This window comes from Numida meleagris, chromosome 1 (genome assembly GCF_002078875.1).
Source record: "Numida meleagris isolate 19003 breed g44 Domestic line chromosome 1, NumMel1.0, whole genome shotgun sequence".
In the NCBI taxonomy this organism is placed as follows: domain Eukaryota; kingdom Metazoa; phylum Chordata; class Aves; order Galliformes; family Numididae; genus Numida; species Numida meleagris.
In genome coordinates, this window is record NC_034409.1 from 141,351,627 (window position 1) to 141,377,014 (window position 25,388).

Here is a 25,388-nt window from a genome sequence, read left to right on the forward strand (position 1 = left end):
CCTGTTGGCAGCTGAAATGGGTATACTTCAAAATTGAGCTTCCTATCCACCAGAGAACATAAAGTCTAGAAAAATGTGACATAGCCATGGTAATACTTGCTGTGTATTGGCCATCACACTGCAGTGATGATGTACTCCTATTGGCAGAACATGTCAATAAAACTTTCACAAAATGATCAAGTAGCAGCTAAGATTTGTAAGTTACATTGCCAGCTATCTGCTCACTGATTTCCACTTATGTGGAATACAACATAAGTACAATGTTGTGTCATCATTACCACTACTGTTTTTTCGCACTGTCCTCACAATGTCATGCTCAGCTGAGCAGAAGTGATCACTTGCATGGCTTCAAACATCACTGGTGACCCATAGGCCTGATTTAATCTTTCTGTGCATTCGTTTCTTCCTTGCATCACCCACTTCCCTTTTCATTCTTGAGCTCCATAAGGACTTTCAGTATTCTTGTGAAAACTAGGGGGAAAAGGCTTTATTGTCATGAATCCTAGTTTTCTGTGTTAATCTGAGCCAGTCACTACGTCCTTACTTCCACGGAGGCCCTCTGACTATCACTTCAAAGAATGAACTAAGTTCAGTATGAATGAAATGCTGACCTTTCAAATTTATCATACAGAGATATAAGGATTTTTTTCAATAAAGTCTTCCTTTGTCTAGGTGATTTCAGATTCTATCTGCATGGGGACAGAGGAGGCCATTGTATACAATGTGCAGATACAGATACAGCTTGGCATGATGTGGTACCAGGCTCTGTTGAAATCTTTAAGCATTGCTGGCATATCCATAAGAATCATTAAAGGATGGTGAGGGCTTTTGCTAGGAGGTGCAACAGAAGAGGGGTCCTCATCCTTTCTCCTTCTTTGCATTAGTGCTTAGACTGTGATGACTGTGTGCTGAAGAAAAACATGTATATGTGCAAATTGAACTTTACTCTTGTATAACCTGGTATTATAATTTCCATTTATGTGAATAGCTCCTTAGAAAGCAGTATACAAAATGAAAGTCTCAGTTAGTGGGTTTGTACTGGCATTCGTGGGGACAGTGCAACCAACTCAGCGCACTGAAATGGTATCGGTTGTTTGACCAGGAAGACTATTCTAGAAACTTTTCATGGTGTTGTTTTTGTTTGTTTGTTTGTTTCCATTATAGAAACAAAATCAAATTCATTTCTGGTTTACACTGCTAGCAATAGAGTAACTCTTATAAAAATACAACAGTATATCTACTAGGCTGAGCCAGACATGTAAAAGCTGGAAGTAATAACAAAGCTAATCATTTAAATGTTAAAGCCCTGAACTGACTAAACAGACACTAGTCCTGTAGGAACTGACTCAAGAGCTTTGCCCTACAAATTCTGGCCATGATAATACAGTTGCATCCATTCTCTGAACAATGGAGAGGAATTGGCTTCTCCAGAGACAGAGTGAGATCTTAGGTATGCTAAATGGAATTCTGCAGATCTCTATCTCATTCTTTCATGTAGCTGGAGTCTGCAGTACCTGTTCAACTAAATTTCGTGCCTTGGTTAATTGCTTACAGTTGAGCTACGTTAATTTAGTGTTGGAGTGCAACTTTTACTGGAGAAATAATTCAAAATTCAGTGTCATTAGTTTCACTTTATGACCCTATACATGGAAGCAATATGTGTATAGAAATGTGGCTAGTTAACATACAAGCCAATAGCAATTACTTTTTGACTTATAGATTAGAGGTTTCCAGGCATCAGATTAAAAAATAGGATGGAAGAGCAGACTTGTGCAAGGAGCTTGGAAAGAAAATCTAATACAGTTCCCAACGAAGAATGGAGAGGCCAACTGTCATTTGCATTGACTACATCCTTCTGGAAAGAATGGTGTATTTCAGTCTTGTTTAAAATATTTCACACAGGTTTTTGAAAAAGGGAAAAAAATATGAAGAAGTAAGGAATTCCAATATCTATCTTTTTAATCATTCAAAAAAGACTCTGAATCTGATATTTTTTGGTTATACTACCGGTGCCTTCGGGTCGTTAGAACACTTGCAATGTGCTACATTCTGTCCTGCACTAGAAATGACACGTGAATTCTGTGAAGATGTCTCTAGGTAGTAGTATAAACAGTTATGTTTGGGGCAAAGAAAGCACCAATCAAAATGTCAGGACAAGGTCTTCTTTTTCCAGTTGTTCTTATATTAGTGGAAAAGAGTAAAGGGTATGAAGACATCCTGAGTGTATTCAGATATATATTTTTCTGTTCTAGTTCTAATTATCACATCCTAAATTTGTATTTTGGATCTGTTTTCCTACCAAACAATACAAACATAATATGTATTTTTGCTCTTGAATGTATGTACATACAAACACCTTGTATGATTTTGAATTTATTCATAAACACACGCATGTGCACAAATGTTTTTAGAATCATAAAACTTTTCCTTCATTTCTGCTCCTGCAAATACTTTCCAAATATATGCATATGAGAATGCAGGTGTACACACACCTACACACAGTAAACTTGTTAAATATACAGTTTTTCAGGGTGTCCTGATTCTTGCAGGTTGCTGAAGAAGAACAGATCCTGTTTAAAATCAGGCCAATTTTATCTAAGTGTTGAATGTATTCCCAAAGCCTGAAAATGTGTACACATGCTTTACAAGAATGTTGCTTCTTAAAAAAATCCTGAAGTTTTAAGAGCTCCAACAGTGCCCCATACCACCTCTAAAGAGCTTTCTTTTGTTAAGTGCTCTTTTTTTCACCAGGCATGTCTTAATTCTACAATGTTATTTTCCTGTTATCAGTAATGAAATGGTGCACAGTACTTACACACCTTGTTTGTACTTGCAGTGGAATGTCCTAAGGTAAGTCCTCATTAGAGACATTTGTTTTGGTGACCCAAGTATATCAAGTTCAAATATAAGCCCTCTTGTGCCTCTACCCTCAAACTACTGCTCTTTGAGTATGATTGTGCTCAATATTACTCATGCAAGATAATGGCCACTGACATCACAGGAAAGCCCTCTGCATCCCTTTCCCCCAGAAACCCTGGTTTCTGGGGTAGGAGAGTTTGTGGTAACTCATGTCTCACTTTTATCTCTCTTTAGATTGTTACTGATGTGGCAGTCATCTGAAAGCAGAACCAAGGCACTGTCACTTGGCCATTTCCTTCTGACTGATGATTGATAAAATTTCACTAGCTATGTTTCTGGTAAAAAAAAAAAAAAAAAAAGTAATGCCAATGTTGTGGTTAGAAATTTATTATGAAGAAGAACATGTATGCTCAGAATTAACAGCAACTTCACTGGGCGAAAAAAAGAAAGTTCTCCTGGTTCACAGTCTCTGACAGTGGTCAATAAAATATGTTTATGGAATAGCATAAGAACAGGGAAAGCACATAGTGAGTAATGTGTCATTCATCAGTGATATTTCATACTTGAATGACAGTCACTCTCTAGAGGGATATGTGGCTTGGGAACTTCCTGTGTCCAACAAGTAAACAAAGATTTCTGCTTACAAGTTTACCACATAATTATTTCATGTAATGCCTCCTTGTTTTTGTGTTATATGTAGTCATTCCAGTCAAATGATTCCTCAGTGTGCTCTCCTTCCTACCATGCCTGTTATTACTTCCACTGTATTCTGTCTTTGTGCACCTGTACAGGCAGCTTTGTAATTTGACCAAATTTTCAGTTCACTAGGTAAACCTATTTAAAGTGTTCTGCATTTGCAAGCACATTTGGTACTTTAAATAACACATCTTGGAATAATTCATGTTCAATATCCATTGCATAAACTTTCCAATTTTTCCATGTGTGTAGAACATAGAATTTTCTAGAATTCCTGTAGCTCAATTTTCTGGAAATGCCTCCTATTCATTTCTATAGAAACTACAACAGACATAAGGAGCACAATAACACTATTTGATAGAGCAAATTCTCAGCTACAAAACGCCCATTTTCAACACAGTCACCACCATTAGGTATGCATTTTCACCAGTGATAAACAGGAGCCTGCATGCCGCTCATGTAAAAATCTGCATGGCCAACCAGAACATGGCTTGTCTTTAACATTGCTGTTGCCACTGCTGAAACATATCACCCCCTGCCTCACTGTGCTCACAGCCACAGTTTGCTTTCCACAAATGTTCAGCAAGTATTAATGAATGTCAGTGGGCCCCATTGTTTCTGCATGGAGGAATTCAACAACACGCCTTTGCTTTATACGCACTCTGTTCTCAGACTCTACTCTGTCAGACTGCCCCTCTTCTACCGTCTGTCACACAGCAAACGAATGTCATGGAATATTGGTGGGAAGGTTCAACCTCTACTGCCCTACCACCAACATCCATCTGTGATGTCACAGCCCAACGTAATAAAACAGGAGGCATTACGTTCAGAGAAGTACCCATATCTTGTCCATAATAGAAAGAAATACTAGCAAGACCTTCTGAAGAAATCAAGATGTTTGGCCTGTTTGTATTCAGCTGGCTTACCAATACAGTTTTTCAGGGAGTCCATCTATGTCTTCAGGTGCTCACCCCAAACATCTTTTCTGGTGAAGCAGCTTAGTACCTGAAAGCAAACTGTTTCTAGGGGAATTCCAGGCCATTCAGATACTGTCGTTGTTCATTCAGAAGGTAGCTTTGACCTTATTCCTGTTAATACTGAGAAGTCTATCTTGGCAATGCAAACATCATTTTGACAGGCCTACAGTGCTCAGGGACATGATTTAGTGGTGGGTTGTTAGACTAGTATGGTTAGGTTGCGGTTGGACTTGATGATCTTGAAGGTCTTTTCCAACCTGAGCAATTCTGTGATTCTATGATTAACAGCTCCTTTATTCAGTGAGGAGAAAAAATGTATTCATACTTTATGACCCAGTTGTACTTCTCAGTGTGAAGAATTTTTTCTTATTTTTTACTCTTACAACAAAGACTCTTGATAAATGGAACTTAAGTACATAGCTCACTACTGCCTTTAATGGAGACGAGGGATAGTGGCAGGTCAAACATTGGTAATGGATTTTTCAGGCACTTGACCACAAAAGCTATGTTGAGTGATATATCAGGAGAGCCATTTTGTCTATCTTTATGGGAAGAGATGGAAAATACAGAATTCTGAGCCTTTTACCTGACTGACTTAAGTGTTGTCATGCATATAGGAACACCTTGTAAACCAGAAGCAGAGCTTTAAAAAATCAAAGGCTTCCTTTAGGGCATTAAGAACCATCTAGACATTTCTTTCCCTGTCAAACAAACTATTCTTTGGTCTTTTTTTTTTTTTTTTTCATCTTAATGAACACTATTAGGATTGTGCATTGAAGAGCTACAAAGCAAAAAATCATAGCATTCCTAACTCAGTTTTGTCTCGTCTGGATGGATCAGAACACAGACCCTGATCCCTGTGCTTTCCCCAGCACTGCCGAGCACTCAGCAGATCTAGGAAGATGCCAGTGACAGTTTCAGCAGTAGCATGAAACCTGGCACTTCCAAATTTTGTGTGCTGAGGTTTCAGCTTTGAAGTGTGAGTTTCAGCATAGGGATTTTTCATGAACATATTGTGCGAACAAGGTGTTATAATTGGTATATCTAAACTAAACACACTCTTGGCGTAAAATTATATATATATATGCAAGTGTGTGTGTGAAAATCAAGGAGCTTTTTAAAGCTGAGTTAGATTTACTTGCCTTCGGAGTATTATTATTCAGAGAATAGTGCTTGAGGTAATTCTAAATGGGAAATAACTACAAAATAGAATAAAAATGAAGAATTACCTTTCCGTTATATCTCATGCCACGTAAATGAATTTTTAACAATTGGTCAGAAAGATATACTTTTTACTAACAAATGAAAAGTACAATAATGGTTCTAAACTGAATGTTAAGTGCTGCATAAAATGGATGAAATCCTTCTTTGCATCATAGTGAGAAGGTGGTAGAAAGTTCACAAAACTACATGTTGGTCCTCCATTCACAGGCCTTATACAGAGCGTTTAAAGTATTATTATTTCAAAACTTTACAGAGAATATTTCCATTTCTAGAAGACAAAACTGGAAAATGAAATCAGCTGGAAAACTACTCATGCCAAAGTCTTCCTTCTAAATTCTTAAGAAAGTTTTGAAAGTCTCCTGAAGGTTGTAGTTTCCACCTTTATTTTTCACACTTCTTACTTTATCTACCACCTTTTTAAAGCAGTATCAATGGATCATAAATTCTGCCTTATGCACTTCATGCTCAATGGTAAATACCTAGGTATTAATTCAGAAGTTGCCGCTCCCTGGCATATGCATACTGTATTGTTTGTCAAGAAAACACAGTAAATTCAAGAGAATTTCTGTTGGAGAAAGATTTTATTATATCAAGTAAAACCTTCGAAAATTTTAGTTGATGATCATAGTCAAAGTATACACTTTCCAAGGACGAGATGGGAGACGGGAGTTAGAGTGGCTATGAATGTGTGAATAGCAGTAACAAAAATATAAATATAAGCTTCTACTGCTTCATTTATATCACTAGGGAAGAAAATGCTTACCTAGCCTTTATATCACCAGGAGCTCATCTAATCTTTATTTTTTTGTTTTATTTGGTTGATACCTGAGAAAAAATGCTTCCCAGTGCACATAGTGATTCTAGATGCTTCACTCTCTGAATTAAGGGGCAATCCTGTAGCTCTTTGGAAGGGAGGAGAATGGTTGTGTAGCAACACTTGTTATTTTGATGGCAATTGCATCCTTGAAAATCCGTACTGTATTTGCTTTTGGTTTCATTTGTGTTACACAGGACTGCATTTCCTTTTCTGAATTGTGTCTTAAGCCCATAGGAGTTTGTGGATTTCTGCACTCATGTACATATTGTACACAACTTCTGTATCCTTATAAAAATAGAGGCCTGGACCTTGCATGAAATTTAATTCTTCGTTCACTCATTGAAAAAGCTAGCTGCGTAGAAGGATTAGTTGATTACATTTTTTCTTGAGATTTTTGGGTTCCTGATTGTAAGTCACTTATCTTCCTCTTAGGATTCAGAGAACTTCTCTTTACAGACTCTCAAAAACAAATCAGGCACTCTTAAAAACAAGACAGAAGATGAGAAATCACAGGCATTTTTTCCTGCATAATATCCAACAAGTGGGAGCACTATTTCAGAATTAAGGGAGATAATATGTATATTGCTTCTCAAAGAAGCAATTCATCATCACAACACAAAGAGAACCAAATCCGTTGCCTGTGAAATGGAGTGTCAGAATGCAGGAATTCAGCCCCAGCTAAAATTTCATCAGCAAAATTGTATGGTGGAAAGGGCAGCCAGTTTCACCAAACTGTTTTCTTTCTCATCTAGTCCAGACTTTAAGGCTTCTGAAGTAACATGCATCAGCCTTGCACAGGTTTGCCTCTGCATGTCCTTTGGTTACTCTGATTTTAAGTGTAAATTTCTATACTGAAGCAATACTTTAAAATGGCAATGAATCAAAACTCAGGCCACCCCGTCACGTTACAAACAATGAAACCACAAATAAGGAGGAAGCAGCTCATTTGTGCAAAGTCTTCCTTGTTTAAAAATATATACTGGATTTTTGCCTCAATCTATAGAAATGATTTTTTTTCTCAGCTTTAGTTACAGTTTCTCAGTGTTAAGAAAATTCTATTGCAGAAATTGGTCCACTATGTACGTATCAAATCTAAGTTACATAAATGGCCTTCTCACAGAATCTGACAGAGCCCAGCAATAGTTTGAATTAAACAACAAGTTATCAAGAGATAGCAGATGCAGACATAAAACAGTGAAACTGAAGGCAATTGAAGAATTGTCTTGAAGCAGATAAATATCACCAAATAGAATCACAGGTAAGTCCAGGGTAGAAAGGACTTCTGGAATATATCAAGTTGGATATGCTATATGTCCACACCAGTTTAGTAGTGATCTATCCCCCAGGCAATAAATAGATCAGCCTATATAAATCACATGTAATAAAGCTTTTGCATATATGGATGAAATTCCAGTCTTCCTATACTTTGATATTAAGAAAGCCTAAGTGAAACTTACATTTTTTGTCAAACTATGAGCAGAGACAGGCAGATTCACTGCAGATTGTGCCTTTTATCCATGTGACCTCACTATCTTACTGCATTTTTTATGCTTTTCACTGTCTATTATCCTGATAGGAGGTCAAGATTATGACTTCCTTGGTCAGTCAGTCTGGTTGTCTTCAGCTCTTTTTTAACTAAATGTGAGCTACCTGTGGTGAGAACCTTGGAAAGTCAGTCTATAATTGTAATTTCTCAGAGTGGCCCTATTTTTCTAAGAATCCAGTATGGCAGATGAATTTGTGTGTTTTGACTACAGATTGTTAAGTGCCAGTTACAAAGCTACATCCATGAATTTTCCTTTGTGCAGGGTCTGGAATGAGTAAGTAAACTTTAAGAGTCTCTGAATTTTCCTGCAATACTACTTCCTTTGCTTCCCAGACAGAAGTTGTAATTAGTTTTGCCATATGTTTTGAAAGATTAACACATTGTATCTAGTCAGTGTTGAATAACTGTTCATACGAGAGCAGAATTCATGTATCTTCTGCATTTGTTCATTTGAAAATATTTTAGCTGCTTATTGTTCATCAGACATAGAAGTCATAACAAATGATGGTGCCTAGTTTTAGTGAAGTCTCAAGCAGTTTCCTCTGATGAAATGAAGCATGTAATGCACTTTCTTATTACAAAGAATATTCTTTTGTGACTCAGTAACCTTTGTATGGAAACAAAGAAATTTGTGCTATTTATTCCAAGAGAAAAATCATTAATATGAAAGTGGCAAAGCATCATGTAAATGTGAAAAGCTATTAAAGGAACAATGTATTGTTTCATTTCCTTTATCCTTTTTAAACTATCCATCCTCAAATGCACCTATCTCTGAATCATTTTAAAATAGGGGCCACAATTACCCCGTCAGATTGGACATAAGGTAAAAAGTTTTTTACAGTGAGAGTGATGAGGCACTGGAACAGGCTGCCTGGAGAGGCAATGAAAGCCCCGTCCTTGGAGATCTTCAACGTGAGGCTGGATGGGGCTCTGAGCAACTTATTCTAGCTGTAGGCATCCCTGTTCATTGCAGGAGAGTTGGACTAGATGGCCTTTAAAAGTCCCTTCCAACTCAAAAGATTCTATGATAAACTAATTTTTACTGTGTCTAAACTAGAGATTATTCTCTAAGCTAATCATTTAATCTGTCTATAAGACAAGAGAGAGCTGTTTAGAATCCGGTCTCTGTCCCTAAAGCCTACTGGCTGGCACAGCATGGCTTTTACATGCAGCTGAATTATTTTTCTTTTCCAAAACTGCCTGCCACTTAAACAGGAAGTCTCCTAACCACCTACTGGGAATATTCCCTGCAGTGATAAACTCCAAACTGTGCTCAGGCATCATGAGGGAGTGTGCTAGCTGGTCAGGCCAGAACTTTGCCAGCAGCCTTCCTAACAGTTTAAGAATATGGACAATCTATTTCCAATTCTTGAGTTCATACTCCAGTATATTACTAGTGTGGTGTAGCCTGATACTTTCTCTACATTTGGAGAAGAAGGTACCCCAATGTGATATTCCATCTTAGTATGGGATGAGTTACAGGACCTGGAGTTACCTCTTTCTGTTAAGTGTAGGAAGTGCCTAGAGGATTAAACAATGTTGTTTCACCTTTGGACAGCTAAAATTAACTGAGGTGAATGCCATCATAGGCGCTGTGGCCTAGATTCCTCCTGTGTAGCACTAGGCATCACACAAGTGACTTAAAGAATATACTAGATTTAAATTCTTTGTTTAGTCAATGGAAAAAGATAAGCACATCTCAAAGATACAGCAAGCCCATGACCTCTAAGTGTCTCTTTATCTCTTTTTTGGCTATAAAGAGAGACTATGTCATCCAGAACATAATTAACTAAAGTAGGTACCTGGGTCTAAGGGCATGACAGTTGAATCTGGTCTGGTCAGCACATTCCTGGGCACTGAACCTCTGAATCTGGTCACTGACTGTACAGAATCTCAGATTTCTTTTTTTTTTTTTTCTTTTTTAATAATTTTTTGTCACCAGAAGATAGGAAAAAATTGGAAGTATGGCTGGTGTGTAGAGAGAATGAAGTAATTGCTCTGAAAAATTCATTTTATTTATCTCAATCAAAGGGAAATTCTCTGACACACAGGATTCCTATCCTCTATTAAATAAATGGACTAAATCTTAGCTGAGTTTTGCTAGAGGAGTTTTGTGCCATTTGAATTGCAATCACATCTTTTCAGCAGCATTTGTTCATGAAGAACTGATAGGAGCTACAATTACTGGAAGGAAGTTATTAAGAAAACACATTTGTGAAACTTTACTGAATATATTATTAATTTGAAAGACTTCATGCAAAATTGAAGAAAAAGTTATTTAAATGAACAATTGGAAAGTGGCAATCACAGCGTCAAGTCATATTACGCTCAGCATATAGGCCCTGTGACAGAGAAAAGCTGTTTATATAAAAAAAAAAAAACCTTATACATATGAGAAATAAATATGTAATCTTGTTCCTCCATCTGCCAGGAACTTTCTTAGTTTATTTTACCCTTTGATTATCAGCATTGCAGTCTCTGTTATGAATGCTAGCACTGCTATAATCATATTTTTTTTTGGTACATTTCAGTAAAAAATTCCCCACGGCACCACAGAATGTGGTTAAAATCGATTTAAGTTCTGTTTTACAGTTGCTGGACGAAAGCATTTCTTACTGCCTGCAATGTCCCCATTTATTTAGGTGAGTCCAAAGGGCAAAACTTGCAGTCGGTACGTCTAGACTGTCAACTGAAAGAGGACTAGAGAGGAACCTTCCACTCTAAGCCCTTGCCTGAGAAAACTGCATAACTGTTAGCTCGTGGCTGGCTCTGTCCTGGATGTCCACCTGGATGTCCTGGGCTTTCTCTCAATGTTTTAGTGTAGTTACAGGAACATTTTTTTTCACATTTCATTTCAGAGGAAGCATGGACAAGGCTTCACCAGGCTTGTCACCTCTAAGCCAGACAGTTCTGTTACACTCTCCCAGCAGGCCTCACAACTTCCAGGCAAGTTCATGTGCTCCTGTATCTCTCAAAGCAGGCAGTACACAACCCAAATTTCATTCTACGGGAGTGTTACTTGGGTGAATTGCACGTAAAGGCTTTCACTTTATTTCAGGTGCTTTAACATATTGGAAAATCCATAGAAAAATAACTATTGTAATTGTGTCTCAGGGCCCAGAGGAACCAGAAGCCTAGTACTGTGAAGTATGGTTGAAGTCAGCTGGTATGAATTTAGGCAAGGGTTAGACCCTTGGCAGCCTTTTATTTAGCACTATAGACAAACTTAATAAGATATCCATAACATAAATACTGTACTTTTTTTTCTGTTGAAAGTGGTTTTTTTTACCCAAATTCAACCGACTGCATTTTGTCAATATTCTTTACCTTAATTTTCAGATTTTTTTTCCCATCCTTTTTACATACAGTTTGTTCAAACAAAATTGAGCTTCATCTTAATTTTTAATGGAATTGCAGCTGTAAATTGTAGTAACTGAGCAGCTGCTTTGTCTTAAATTTTAATCCAATACAGGTAGAAATTTGTTGACACATATTTATGCCAAAGCTGAATCAATCACGGATGTGAAAGCTTACCCATATGCACATCTTCTTTTTGTGCAGCTCTCATTCGTGTCCAAAAATTTACCAGATCTGTGTCTTCAGACTAATAATAGCGAAAATAAAAGCAGTGATTTAGCCTGCCTTTCTGATTTTATTTAATTTATATGTCATTTACTGCTAATTGGATTTCATTCAAAGTTGCTATTGACAAAATCGGAGATGATGGCAAATACGACAATTTGGATAAGAAAAAAAGACCTGGAAGACTGCTGGATAGGTGCTGGTATCAGTTTGCAATGTCTTTTGTCCTGTCCTCTATTTGTATCATGCTCAAAGCATTCGGTGCAAAAGCGCATAGCATATCCTGCAAGAGGGTAGCGCAGATATGATATAGTCACTTTATTCTTCAAATACAGGCCCTAGGGGAGATTTCCAGTGAAAAGTGTTGATATATAGCAGAGCACTGTAATGTACCAGACAATATTAATTTAAAAATATCCTGTAGTGAGACCCCCTGAACTTCCTCCAATGATTTGAACTTTGCACACTCACCATGAAATTACTCTGGGCAGCTGGCCATTTCCTAAATAAACTGTATGTACATCGGTAGTGCAGCTTTTAATTTTGGACGTGATTGATCTCAACTTGTTATGAAAAGTGTCAACTCAAATGGAGGAGTTTTAGCAATTACATTGAGAATTGCATTTTTCATAATCATTTAATTTCACTGGAATATTTACACAATGTTTAAGTGAATTTCACAGACTGCAGGCAAAGTACGTCTTTCATTCTTTATAAATTGCATGTTGCCAGCTCTTCTTTCAGTCATAATTAAATGAATAGAGAACAACAACAACAACAAAAATGTTAGGAAGGGTAGGAATCTCATCCCCCTGGGATATGATTATCTCTGTTTTTCCTCTGGCATGTTCTCACCAATGTGTCAATGTCCTAGAAACTCAATGACTGTATTAAATTTGAGCTTTCAGTTTGCCTTGCAAAGAACATTAATTTCAAGGATGTTTCTGTCTTTAAATGCAAATTGGTTATATGAACAGATACCTCAGTTAGCTTTTTGAACTGTTCAACTCATCATGCTCACATTACCTGACCCCAGAGCTCTGTGCCCCAGGCTGTTAGCTCCTGCCTATCAAAGAAGGTGCACTACATGCTTGAAAATAACTTGCTACTTTCACCCTGATGACACTGTCTGTGATTAAGATCTGTGAGATGATAGTACTACAATGTTTCAAGATCGAAAAGGCTGAGCTCCACCATTTATTGCTTTACTGATCTCTTCAGGTTCTACATAGCAATGTGTGGCTCAAGTACTTAAATACAGCATATATTTCATTCTTTTTTTAATTGCACCACTTTCATTTCTAAAACATAGATGAGAGACCTTCTGTATTTGGCAGAGAGGGAGTGTTTGTGAATGATCTTTTTGGCATCTCTGTTGTCCTGGCTAGAGCAGTGTGATTCCATGGGAGATGCCAGCTTCCTGCTGGGAGAGCTGTTATCTCCAGTGGGGCAGTGATTGCTTTGCCGGCCATCCCACCTCAAATGTCTGACCATTGCTAGTGTGCATATACTTTAAAAAGCTGACCCAGCTCCTTCTTCACGCTAGTCATTACCTGCTGTCTCTTTTATTGCCTCTCCCTCTACCTTCATCTTGCACTTTCACCACCATTCGTACTACTGTCTGTACTTAGGACAACCGCTTTCGGGTTCTCTTCAGTTCTAAGGGCCAAAGTATTAATTACACCAAAGCTGTTTCAGGAATTGCCCTTCTGTAAAGAAACCTTGAAGTCAGAAAAAACATTTGCAGCTGAAGCAATATTAAGCAGTGTGAATGAGATCATCCCCCATTAACGCCCTGAGCTGTGCCATGGGAGGGAATCAGTTCAGGAAGCAGCTGATGATGCCACCACATCTACAGGATGTGCAGTTAAGTAACAGGAACTAACTTATGTAAGCCTCTGATATTAGGGTGCATTTGTGTTCAGCCAGGGTGAAGCTTGCAGGTTTGTTTCCTCCAAAAATAATCTATTTTGCTTACCAACACAGCTCACAAACTAAACCACCAAAAGACAAGTGCAGATGGTTGGGGAAATGACTTCAACTTGTTTTGAGCAAAATGAAGGCATAGCCATAATGTCATTCTGAAAAAAGATGTAAAATATCACCAGTAAGTTTGCCTTTGCCACAGCTGTCTTTTGAATTTATCTGTAGCAATTGCGTGAACCAGATCTAGAGTTCCTGGTGCCATGAACTTGTATCTGAATGCATTGTTCAGGGTGCTATGAACCACTGGAATCCCAAATAAAGATTTCCTCTCCATCACTCCCCACCATGAGTTAGTGTTTTGATAAGTTCTTCTGATCTTGTTTCAGAGTAGACAACAGTACTGTATGCACTGTGCTATTAAATCTGCCCTTATAAACTTAAGAGCCATGAAAATAGTAGAAATAGACGTAAATTCCTTCTATGGAATTAGACTAACAAAATGGTGAGCAGTGAACTGCTCCCAGTAGGCTCTTTGGAGATGGAGACCAAGAGACAAGCAGAGCACATCAAGCCAGTATACATTTCCTTGCTAATAGTAATATTAATAATAATAAAATAAAAAACATAAAGAAAATGTCCTGAAGTTTTATTTTGGGTTTAGATGTTGCTAGAAACATTCTGCACTATCATTGCTACATTTCAACTTCATTTTTTGTCTTTAAAAATATGTTTTATGTGTTAAAGAAGGTTAAAATGTAAAGGATTTAAGCAGCGGTATAAATTGGAATGTATGTCATGCAGAGCAACAATTACACCATAAATGTGTAGAGAAGAACTCAGTGAAGCTATATTCTTCACAGTCTCCAATATGTAATATTATCACAGCATGAGCAATTGGAGATATTCTGTAGTAATACTTTGACTTTAGGTTATTTTGAAATAACCTAAATAATAAGCCTATCTTGGATCGTTCTCCTGGTTGGGTGGGGGTATTACTGTTCCCTTGCTTGTCATTTTAGCTATGCAGTTCCCTGTTTCCAAGCTCTCTTTGGTCTGTTCTGCACTGAGACTTCTGACAGCTCTTCAATCTATCATATGCTCTCTATCTTGTGTACGCTGACTTTTGTAAATGGGAGTCCATAGCTACAAGAGACATAATTTATCCGTGCCCAAACCTACCTGTTTGTACAATGATTTTGTACTAAAAGCAAACTAGCAGAAACTCAAAACCCTCTTTTTCCTCTAAAACTTCCCCCTTTTCAAAGATTTTCGACAGTATAATGTTGCAGAAAAGTGCTGGCAGATTATCCAATTCATTTTCCTGATACTCTGGCATTTCAGGGGTTCTGTCTAGGATGAATGAAATGATGAAGCACTTCCTTCCAGGGATCTGTCTGAACACTCATAGATTTTCCTGTAAGGATATCAATTTTTATTCTCAGCCTAAAAATTCCCTTTCTTAATTTCATCCTTTCATTCCTATGTTTGGGGTACTCCGCTACAAATACTTTGTTTTCAGATAATTCTTCCATTATTTTAAATCTCCTCCTCCTATTTTGCTATCAGTTATGGTTGCTGAAATTTTAATATTGGCCCCCTTTAGTCTTTCACTCGTCTTTTCTCCTCTGCCTCACTTGATTTCTGTAACTCTTCCCTTGTTTTCATGTCTCTCTATTTTACTGTTTTGGTATGAAATGGCATTTAGAATTGAAAGCAGACCCTGGAATGGTCTTCTCATAGCAGCGTAGAGAGGAGCTGCAGATTTCTGTACCATTTTCTAAGACTATACAATATCTAAAGAAGGGAAATCAGTTGTGAGCATAGCCTTTGGCTGGTAATGTAACTGGTGCCCAAATGGCCTTTTTGATGCTGTATTGAAGTAGAAGTTCTGGTTTAGCTTCTCTCTTATTCTTGCTCTAAAATTATTTTCAGTCTTTGTTATTTCCTGCCCCTACTTCTATTTCTGTCTTTTTTTTCAATTCGCTGTGGTATTTGCAGCCTTCACATTTTAAGATCAAGTGAATTTCATTAATGTCATAATTTCTTCTTTTAAAGGATCATTAATGAAGCCATTAAATAGGTCTGGACATAATACAGATTTATGCAATATTCCCCTTCTCTTCTGACTCAGTACTTTACCATTAATCATTAGTCTTTGTTCATAGCCCTTCAAACAGTTTCCAATCCACATGACAACTTGTATCCAACCGCATATGAATTGATTTCCAGTTTAAGCTGTGCTATGGCTGGAAGTGGTGATGTTGCTGATAGCATGACAGTGCAGCGGCGCAGTGGTTCTTCTGTGTCATGCTGTGGAAGCATGCGCTGCATGAGGCAGTGCAAATGCTCCATTCGACTTCTGTTCACCTTTGTAAAAATCTATAGCTGGTACCTGTCAGCAGCATTCCCTGCAGGTGTTGATTGTGCCAAACTGTTTTAAAATACCTGCTCCAAAGCTCGTCCACACAAGCTGGCGTGGGAAGGGAAATTGAACTTCTCAAGTAAATAATCTCAATCAGACGTGTGATTACTGAAATGGTGCACAGTATTTGAATACTCAGAGGACAGAAATAAAATGTTTAATTTCCCATTCAGTGTTAAATGTTAAAATGAATGTGTTTCACTGAATCCTTCTGATTTGGTATTTTGTTGTGATGGCACAATTGAGTTGCTACATACTCAAGATCAATATTCTTAGTAATCAGCATTCAGGAATCACATCTCCATATCAAATTTCTTTCATCTTATATCATTAGATGTATCCATTATCTGTCCATGTAGCTGTATCTGCCTTTTTAGTACTTAGATGTGTGGCAGTCTGTGGCACAACCATTTTTGGATGCTTTCAAATGCAATATTCATCATTTGATTTGGTGCAGCTCAGTAACTGAATTGCTGATGTCGATGCATTCCTTTGAGTCCTTTATTACATTAAATACTCATATAAATGCAATTCTCCTGTTATTTCCATGTTCTGAGATCTGGATTCCTTTAAAAGTGCTCCCTTTATAAATGCTATGTTCTGTTTTAATATTCTAGGGCTGTCAATACACGCAGAAAGATATGACTAATAAGAAAAGAACACTGATGTTTATTTCCTTCATAAAGCGTTAGGGAACTGTGGAGGAAACACAGGAGTAAGCGTATTGAATAGCGCACTAATATGTTTCATATTTTAAAACTAAAATTGCTAGCACTCATCCCATTTTTTTTTACTTTCAGCTAAAGGCATGGTATTGTTCGGTCTTTGTCATCTTCTAGCACACAGACCAACATACTCCTGAGTCAGAAATTTACCCTCTGTAGTTCTTTGCTGCCATCTTCTGTTTCTTTAAATGATTGCTATTATTATTTGAATTCTGAAAAACAGGGCTTCAGTATCACAGAGCAAAATTTTCGTGTTCTTCATTTTTTTCATTTCCTTTTTTTCTTTTTAGCTAAAGCAAAGTGAAGCAAATGCAGATACAAAGGAGAAGCTTCCCTTGCGTCTACGCATCTTTGAAAAATTTCCGAACAGGCCACAAATGGTGAAGATCTCCAAGCTTCCTTCAGATTTCACTGTTCCAAAAATAAGGTATTGAAATATTTCCATTGCTAATTAACTATTAACCTGTCTGGCGTCGCATAACACCAACAATTTTGAACTGTTTTGCGTATGGAGTAAGCAGCTAACAGACAATCAAAGTGAAGCAAAATTAATATTGAAGTCGAAAGGAGCTGACATTTTATTTTTACCTTTAAAAAAGCCCTATCACTCATTATAACATATTCAAGAAAGGAACTAGATTGACTGCAACCAACACAAATAAAATATAATTGAAAAGTACGCTGTTGTCATTCCAGATTCTGAGCTGACATGGACAAGCAGCAATCTAATCAATTCTCGTGTGCCTTTTTAAAGATGAGATCAACTGGCAGCAAATCATTTAGAGTGGATAACGCAGATCATCAAACAGCAGTTACGTTGTGATGACCTTGCCCCCTCTTTGGACATGCTCTGTTACCACTTTCCTGTAAAACTCACTTCAACAGTTGGCTACTAGATCATCAGATAATAATACCATTCTTCTTAGCAAGGTCCTAAGAAGGATTACAGAAATCTTAGGGGTGCTGCTACAGATTTGCAGCTAGCAAATCAGATCTTCAAATCCAAAGCTATGTGAAACTATCTCTCCAGATAAAAATTAGTAATGACATAGTCAACTTGCACTGAAAATTGTAACCACTATATAAACTGCTGCTAAACGTAAAAGACAGCAAGATGAATATACATTTGTTGTAAACAAATGCTTCTGCATTTTAAACATGGCATATGTGAGGCACAGAATTGCTAAAGTGCTTTAATACTGGCATTCTGAGCAGTTCTATGAACAGATGTTGTTTGAAGTCTTGAAGAAAGAATTTCTTGCAGGAAGTATGTTTCTTTTGGGTTATATCAGCATTTGATTTATATTGCAGTAACAACACACAGTGTAATGAGCTCAAAAGAGCCAAAAACTGCAAAAGCGCTTCAAATATTTAGCACTTTAATTAGCAAATAAATAGTCAAAATTCTTTTAATTATTTTTAAAAGGAATGAAACTATTTTCCTCAAAGCTACATGCAAGCCATTTACTTCTTAATTCAGCTACAGATTTATTTAATAACCCAATTTATGTTTTATCAATTATTTTTTCTGCACTCTGTCCATTTGTACATCTTCAATTTAGTATACTTTTTCCGCACACCCCACCTTGGCACTAATGTGTTGTGACATACTATAAAGAAAACCAAATATTAACTTTTCTGGGTTTTTTAATCCATCAGTATCTTCTGTTTGTTAACAAGGGAAAGTTTTATGAAGCAGTTTATTGATCGCCAGCAACAAGACACCAGCTGTCTGCTGCGAAGACTTCCTTCAGCGTCGTCTTCATCCTGTGACCACTCTAAAAGATCAGCAATCGAGGAAAACAAATATATTGATCAAAAGGTAAATCAAGACTGTTCAGCAGTATAGGTCTTCCCTTGAGTATTGTGAAGAGAGGTCTCAGATTATACAGTTCGTCGAATTACATAAAAGCAAACACAAGCTAAGACAACTGAACACAAAATAAAAGGCTGTACTTAACTTTGGTAGCCTAAATCAGGCACCACAGCAGTTCCTCATTTGGTTTAAATTTTCCTCTCTCCTTTAGCTTCAAATCTCAGACTGTAATGCATAGTTTTGTTCAGTGCTTCCATCTTATGCACCTAAATTTTTTTAGTCTTGCTGTTAATCAGTGAAAAGCTAGTAGAAAATTAAAAGCTTGTGTATATCACAGTGAATGTCTGATTGGCTCGCTACTTTTTTAGCGCTGAAAACATAGACACTGAAGCAACGTAGATTGTAATCAGTGGAGATAAGTAAAAATCTAAGAATTATTCTAGTTATTTAGAAGACATTTACATCTGTGTAGGTCTAGGAGTCACTAGAAAACAGATGCTGAACATGTGCATTTGAGACTCGTGTTAAATGCTGAAAGTCTTCCAGATGGACGAGCATAGATGGTTGAATTTGAAAAATACCAGCATTGCTTGGAATGATGATGACTGTGGTGCTGCTGCATGAGTAAATGTGCGTGACTTCTGGCACCATATAAAACTGCAGAATCAGAAAAGCACTCCATGTGTGTTGTGAAAGATGCTGGTTTCCCAGATTTCTAGTGGCATTTACACTGATATCACTTCTTGATCACTTGTAATATTGCAAAACTTATTACTGATACATGAAGGCCTTTTCGTAATTAATAATGGGGTACTCAAATCCTGTTTGAGTACTAACAAGAGGTTTGTAAGTACACTTTAAGAATCACAAAGAATCACAAGTGAGGAAAGGAAAGAGGGCAGATGTGGTTATGCAGTGTATTTGGCTTTCATAGTAAATGATTTGCAACAGGAACTCAGGGTAGCAGGCAGAAAGTAGACATGTGGAAAGTAATACTCTTCTGCTAATGAACATGAAGAGCCAATTTTCAAACGTCTGTTAATTTTCTTACCTATCGCAATGCAAGAACTCCTTCCTGTGGCCAATGTAGTCTATGGCATCGGTAAACCAAAGCTGAACAGCATGGCCTGAGAGGCAGGTCTGTGGTACAGTGTTGTTCATCAAACGAGGAAAGCTATGGGATGGGATCAAGCCTATATGTACACCATCTACTCTAACAAGCACAGCAAAATCATTGGATAAGTTATTAACTGATAATCCTAGGAGTCACCAGAACTATGTCAAATATAATTTGTGATGGATCTCAAACACTGTGCCAGGAAAATCAGTTATATTTCTCTCATGTAATAACGAGATGAGTGAAGACCTTAAGCGTGTTCCAGCCACATATGTAGGTCCACAGTGTGCAGTGCAGAGCTGTGCAGTGATTTACTAGATCTGTTTACATTAATATAGCTTGAGTGCATTGAACTGTAGTCTTAACTTCGTCTACTTGCTGTTCAAAAAAGTTAGTCCTTGCTGGTTGTTTTTTAAGATAGGTGAATAAATGGCACAGTTTATTCAGTGAGATTTTGCAATATGAAAATAGAAAGGTGCGTCCTTTTCAATTTTTCACTTCACTCCAAGAGCAAATATGCGTGATCTGACTTTAAGTTTTGAATTCAAATAAGTTTTTGCAAATTGTTTTTGGACTATTTAACCTGCTTTAAGCATGTACTTTTGGATTTCTGTGCCTCAAGGGTAGAATCAATGATGAGTAATATTTTTGACAAATGTAGCTTAAAGCAAGGTATTTACACATTCCTATTAAGAGGGAGAAAGCACTACATAGGATTTTGTGAAAGTAATTACTCTGGCTTCCTATAGTTACAGTTGCCAAGGCAACCTCACTTTTGTATGCACAAATCTTCTTAAAAATATCCTTAAAACAAGCTTGGAATGACTGGTTGCATTTAAATGTAAATCTTGCAAGTGTACCTTACTTTTCTTTGTGAGAAAAAAGGAAACTTGACCAAACATTTTACAGGTATTAGTACAGGATGCGTTTCTACACCTCCAGATGACAATGTGATGGCTTAAGAAACTTTTCACATCTCTTTTGGATTGTAGTTGATGGAAAAGATATAACAGAATCAAAATGTGGGATTCTGCTGGGAGATTTGACTCTTTCCTTCCTTTGTGGTGCTCTATTTTCTCCCAGATTTAGATAGCATTTCTGTACTCCATACCTGCTGAAGTGATAGGAAGTGTGTAATATATACACTTACTTGTAATGTAAGTTACATTACATTAACATTATTCTTTTCTTTCTCCAAAAATGTGTGATGATAAATATGGTACTGTTTTTGTGTTCAAAATCAATCTGGCCCATCATGTGTCACTATGATCGAAGCAAACCATTCTGTGTCCTATTATATAATGGCTTTAGTAAGACTTTTCAGAATTATAATTGTTTACTTCATTGAAAAGCAGTTTTAAGTTGTAAGAAGAGTCAATTTTCATTGCATTCTTTAAGTTGCTTTATCTTCTCGAAATAACTGAAAAATGTCTTTATTTGTCACCATAACCACCATGAAAATCCATTTGAAATTATTTTCATCTATGCCAAATCAAAGAACCGTTGTGGAAAACAGATATCTCTACTATTATCAGTTTTTTTGTAGTCAAGCCTGGGAATTCCAGATGTTTTTCTATCTCCTCCAAATTTCTAAACTAATACCACAAAATAAACTGATCAAAAACTAGTATAAAAAATGATTTCTGGATATCTTAATGCCCTTAACCTTGTATACACCCCTTCAATGTGTGTGGTTAGGTTAAGAAATTAAAAGTATATGTTGATATGTGTGGGCAGATCGTGCCACGCTCATTCTTATGCGTTGCGTGCCAGCTACATCTGGACTGTCTCAATTACAGAAACTTGATGGGCACCTTAGTATGATACTTTGGTTGAGCTGTTAATGACTATCTGTAACTTCATGTGCGAGACTGGGATTCTCTGGAGTTCTCTGATCTTAACATTGCTAGAAATGGAGTGTGGCCATTCTTTGCTCTCTCCTTGAGGTCTGCTAAGCAAATTTTCTTAAACCCACTGATCTTGTCACAGAGCTCATCTAGCCTGTTCTGATGTAGTCTGCAGGCCACGAGTTGAAGTTCTGGGTCTCTCACTGGAGAGACCTGGGCTGTCAAGGCTGGTGCTGCTGTTGTAGTAGAAAGTACCATAAAGATATCTACTGGTGGAAAAAGGAAGACTGATGAGACAAAGAGTGCAAGTGTAAGAAGACTGTGCCGTTGTAAATTCATGGGAAAAGTATGTAATGAAAGGGCTAAAAAATAAAAAGTATGATAACCCATGAACCTTGTAGTTATGGTGGAAAGGTAGCTTTACAGAGACAGAGGGAAGTACAAAAACTATTCACAATATGCTGGGAAATTTCTTAAACAGTACTTTCGTGAGTTCTTGGACAAGCGAGCGAGTTGAAGTATGTGTTCACAGATAATTTTTTGGTGTGGGTGGATGAGAAGAAAGGAAATAGACTGAAAATAAAGACATCTCACTATGATGGCTCTTACCAGAGAGCCTGAGGAATATTTGCAGCAAGATTCAGGGGGCAAAAACCAAACAAGCTGTAAGATTTACAACAAATCAGGTGTCCAGTAAAATACAGCTGTTGTTGTAGAGCACTGGCCTTGAGCTGTTAACTTCCAAGGCTAGAATCAAAGGAAGGCAGAAACACCTCAGAGTGCCTTCTTAAAAGACATACAGCTTCTAGCAAGCCATGCTAAAAATTGTTGCTAAGAGGACACTCCTGAATTAGTTACTTATCTTTGACCACACAACACCGCACGTCACTGTTAAATTATAATTCAAAACTGACAGGCTCATGAGATAAACTTCGAAAATGCGTTATGTAGATATACCCATGTGCATGTTTACAGCTGTGGCACAGCAGGACTGAACCGCAAAACAAAGCAAAAGAGTTTTCAATATATCCACACAGTTTATTGCTCAGACTTTCAGTTTCTCTCATTTGGATGAAATAGTATGAACAAGTTAGTCTCTTAATTTCTGCATTTTTAAGATTAATTGGATAATAGCAAATGTATTTTTTTTGTCTCCTTTCCCATCCTGTTTCCTTTCACTTGCATGAGTTTTGTTTTTAGCTCTACAAGCAGTGAAGTTCATAGCCATTCCTTTTTTCCTGTGGGAACAAGATCCATAATTAAGGTCTAGCTCCTATAGAAGCTCAGCCTCCCACACCATATGCCTCTCCCGTTGATTTCCTAGTTACAGCAGCAGCTGTATGATGGGAGGTGATGGCCAAAAAGAGAAAGCTGATCTTGAAGGTAGCCACAGCTATTACCATGGAGGACTATGAATATTAAGCAGCAGACCTTGTGCTGGGTTCTGTGTTCTCTGGGGAGTCGGCGCATAGAACAGGGCACCGAGGTGATATGTTCATGATGACCTGTGTTACTTAGCAGGTGGGCTGCTGAGCTTTGCACCTGGTGGTTGTGTTTTTTATTTGTGTGTCTGTTTGGCTTCATTCCCAGATACGATCCTGCTGATAACTGTTAAAGTTAGATGAGATGGGACACAAACATCAACCCGATTGCAAGCCTCATCCTGGAAGAGTCTGAGTACTTTCTTGGAGATCAGCTCCACTTGTTTTATGTAGAAATCTGTGATTTTCAGCACCTCAGGGAAGGTTAATGATTTTATCTGGTTATTATTTTGCACACACATTCAACACACAAGACTGACCACAACTTTTAATGCGTGTTTGATTAGCATCATGGATACTCCGTTTCTGAGCTGCTGAGACATGCAGTCTATTCTTGATAAGGTGTGGTATTTTGTTCCAGCACGTCTTCTGATCTGCACTCAGCTTCTTTCATTAACTGTTATGTTTCTTACAAAAAGAACTACTTACATTCTGAGGGTGTTCTGAAAGGGCTTTTTTTTTTTGCAGAAGTTGTTTGTAATTGTAAGAGCTGAAAAACCTTTAGGTACTGAAAACAGAATGTCCTAAGATACCTTTTAGAAAGTCATCAGGCGTGAAGACACTCTTATAGACTTTATTCCTGTTTTTAATTCTTAGAAGAGAAACCAGGGTAGAATATTTATCCATAAACTGTCATTTCCTGAAGTGAGTTTGCACTTCTTGTAATAAACTCATGTCCAAGGTTAAACAGCATCTTCTGATCTTTTCTTTGGGAGTTCTATTGTGCAAACAGAACATCTGCCCAAAAAGTACAACAGAGTTCTGCCATTTTCTGATTATTCTATTAGCTGTGTAATTTGAAAAAATAACCATACCTCATTAATTTTGACTATAACAGAAACTAATAAATTGTAATTGCACATGAATTCCAAGCAGAAAAGGGTACTAATATTTAAACACTGAGACTATATATTTTCTAAGGTATTTTTTGCAGAACTTTGTGGATAAATATCGACAAAAATCACACAAACCTTATCCTAATCTCCTCTCACTTAGTATCTGAGTAGACCTCTGTCCACAGTTTCACTGTCCTTTTATCTCTTGTTAATTAAAGTTAGACAAGTTCTTCAGTCTTACCTATTAATTTCATCTGCAGGATACTGCCAAAATCTATTTAGATATAACATTCAGAAGAGCCATTAAAACAATCTACCTGGTAGAATGTCTTGTGAATCCATCATTTCTTGGTTATTGTAGCCTTGATTTTCAAAGGAGATTATTCTTTTTCCATGTCTGTTCTTGTTGAGATCTTTCTAATGAAGTTAATATATGGAAACACAATAATGCATTTCAGGTTTTCTGAAAATTTAGTAGGACACTTCTTTGTCTATTTTGCATCTTTGAGAGATTTTGTGGGCTTTTTTCAGATTAAACAGATAAATAACAATGTTCTTATATCTAAATAATAGCATAAAATAATAATATAAAGATAAAATACATATATAAATAATATATTACAATAATATAAAATAATTTACAGGAAAAGACAAACTTGTAAAGCATGCTCTTATAAAGTGTTTTACCACATACACACTTCATCCTGTAATATTTTATTTTCTGACCATATTTCAGAGTAGAGAAGGTAGAACTGCAATAATAAGAAGACCCCGCTCTTGTTATGGTCTGTCTCTAGCTACTGATGATTTTAAATTGCTTTGTCACTCTTGCCTCTATATAGTGTGCTCAGAATTCTGCCCAATTTTTAATTACATTCTGAAACAAAGGTAACTTGAGACTGCATTCTTTGCCATTTTCAATGTGCCATAATTCATCACTTCTTTCTGGCATTATCTTTCTACTTCATCAGTTTTGCATTTACGGATTGAAGGTTTGATGCAAGATGCATTAAAACACAAGGGACTGATCATACCCCTCTTGTTTCTTCAATCAACCAAAATTCAGACATGGCAAAATTGTTACAGCTCCTGCATTATGAGGCCTGGTCTGAAAATACTGCCTCCTATTTTTGTTATGTTGGCCCACAACGTCAAAGGCATTAAAGGCGGTGATATGGCAATAGAGGCTGAACCTTCCTGCCAGTATTCCGTTATGTTTTGTTGCTGAGTGACAGACAGCAGCAGAGGGGCAGTCTGACAAAATGGCATCTGACATGGAAGTGCATTCAAAGCAAAGATGTGTCATTGAATTGACCCTTTGACCTTCATCAATGCTTCCTGTACATTTATGGAGACCAGACAGTGGATGTGAGCACAGTGAGGCAGTGAATGGTGCATTTCAGCAGTGATGACAGCAATAGTGGGTCACCTCCGCTGATGCAGGTTTTGATGATCAT

The 25,388-nt window shown here is 37.2% G+C and overlaps 1 protein-coding gene across 10 annotated transcripts in view; it reads left to right on the forward strand.

Moving 5' to 3' along the window:
* The window catches only part of NALCN (sodium leak channel, non-selective), a 219,176-nt gene that overhangs the window by 153,109 nt on the left and 40,679 nt on the right, over positions 1 to 25,388 (forward strand). For all 10 annotated transcript variants that reach the window (XR_002444045.1, XR_002444050.1, XM_021415912.1 and 7 more), the window contains 2 exons: positions 17,065 to 17,201; positions 18,455 to 18,596. Coding sequence is in view for 8 of the 10 variants with exons in the window: in XM_021415912.1 (XP_021271587.1) it covers positions 17,065 to 17,201; positions 18,455 to 18,596 (279 nt within the window). In the remaining 2 variants the exon portion in view is untranslated. The remainder of the gene's footprint in view (positions 1 to 17,064; positions 17,202 to 18,454; positions 18,597 to 25,388) is intronic.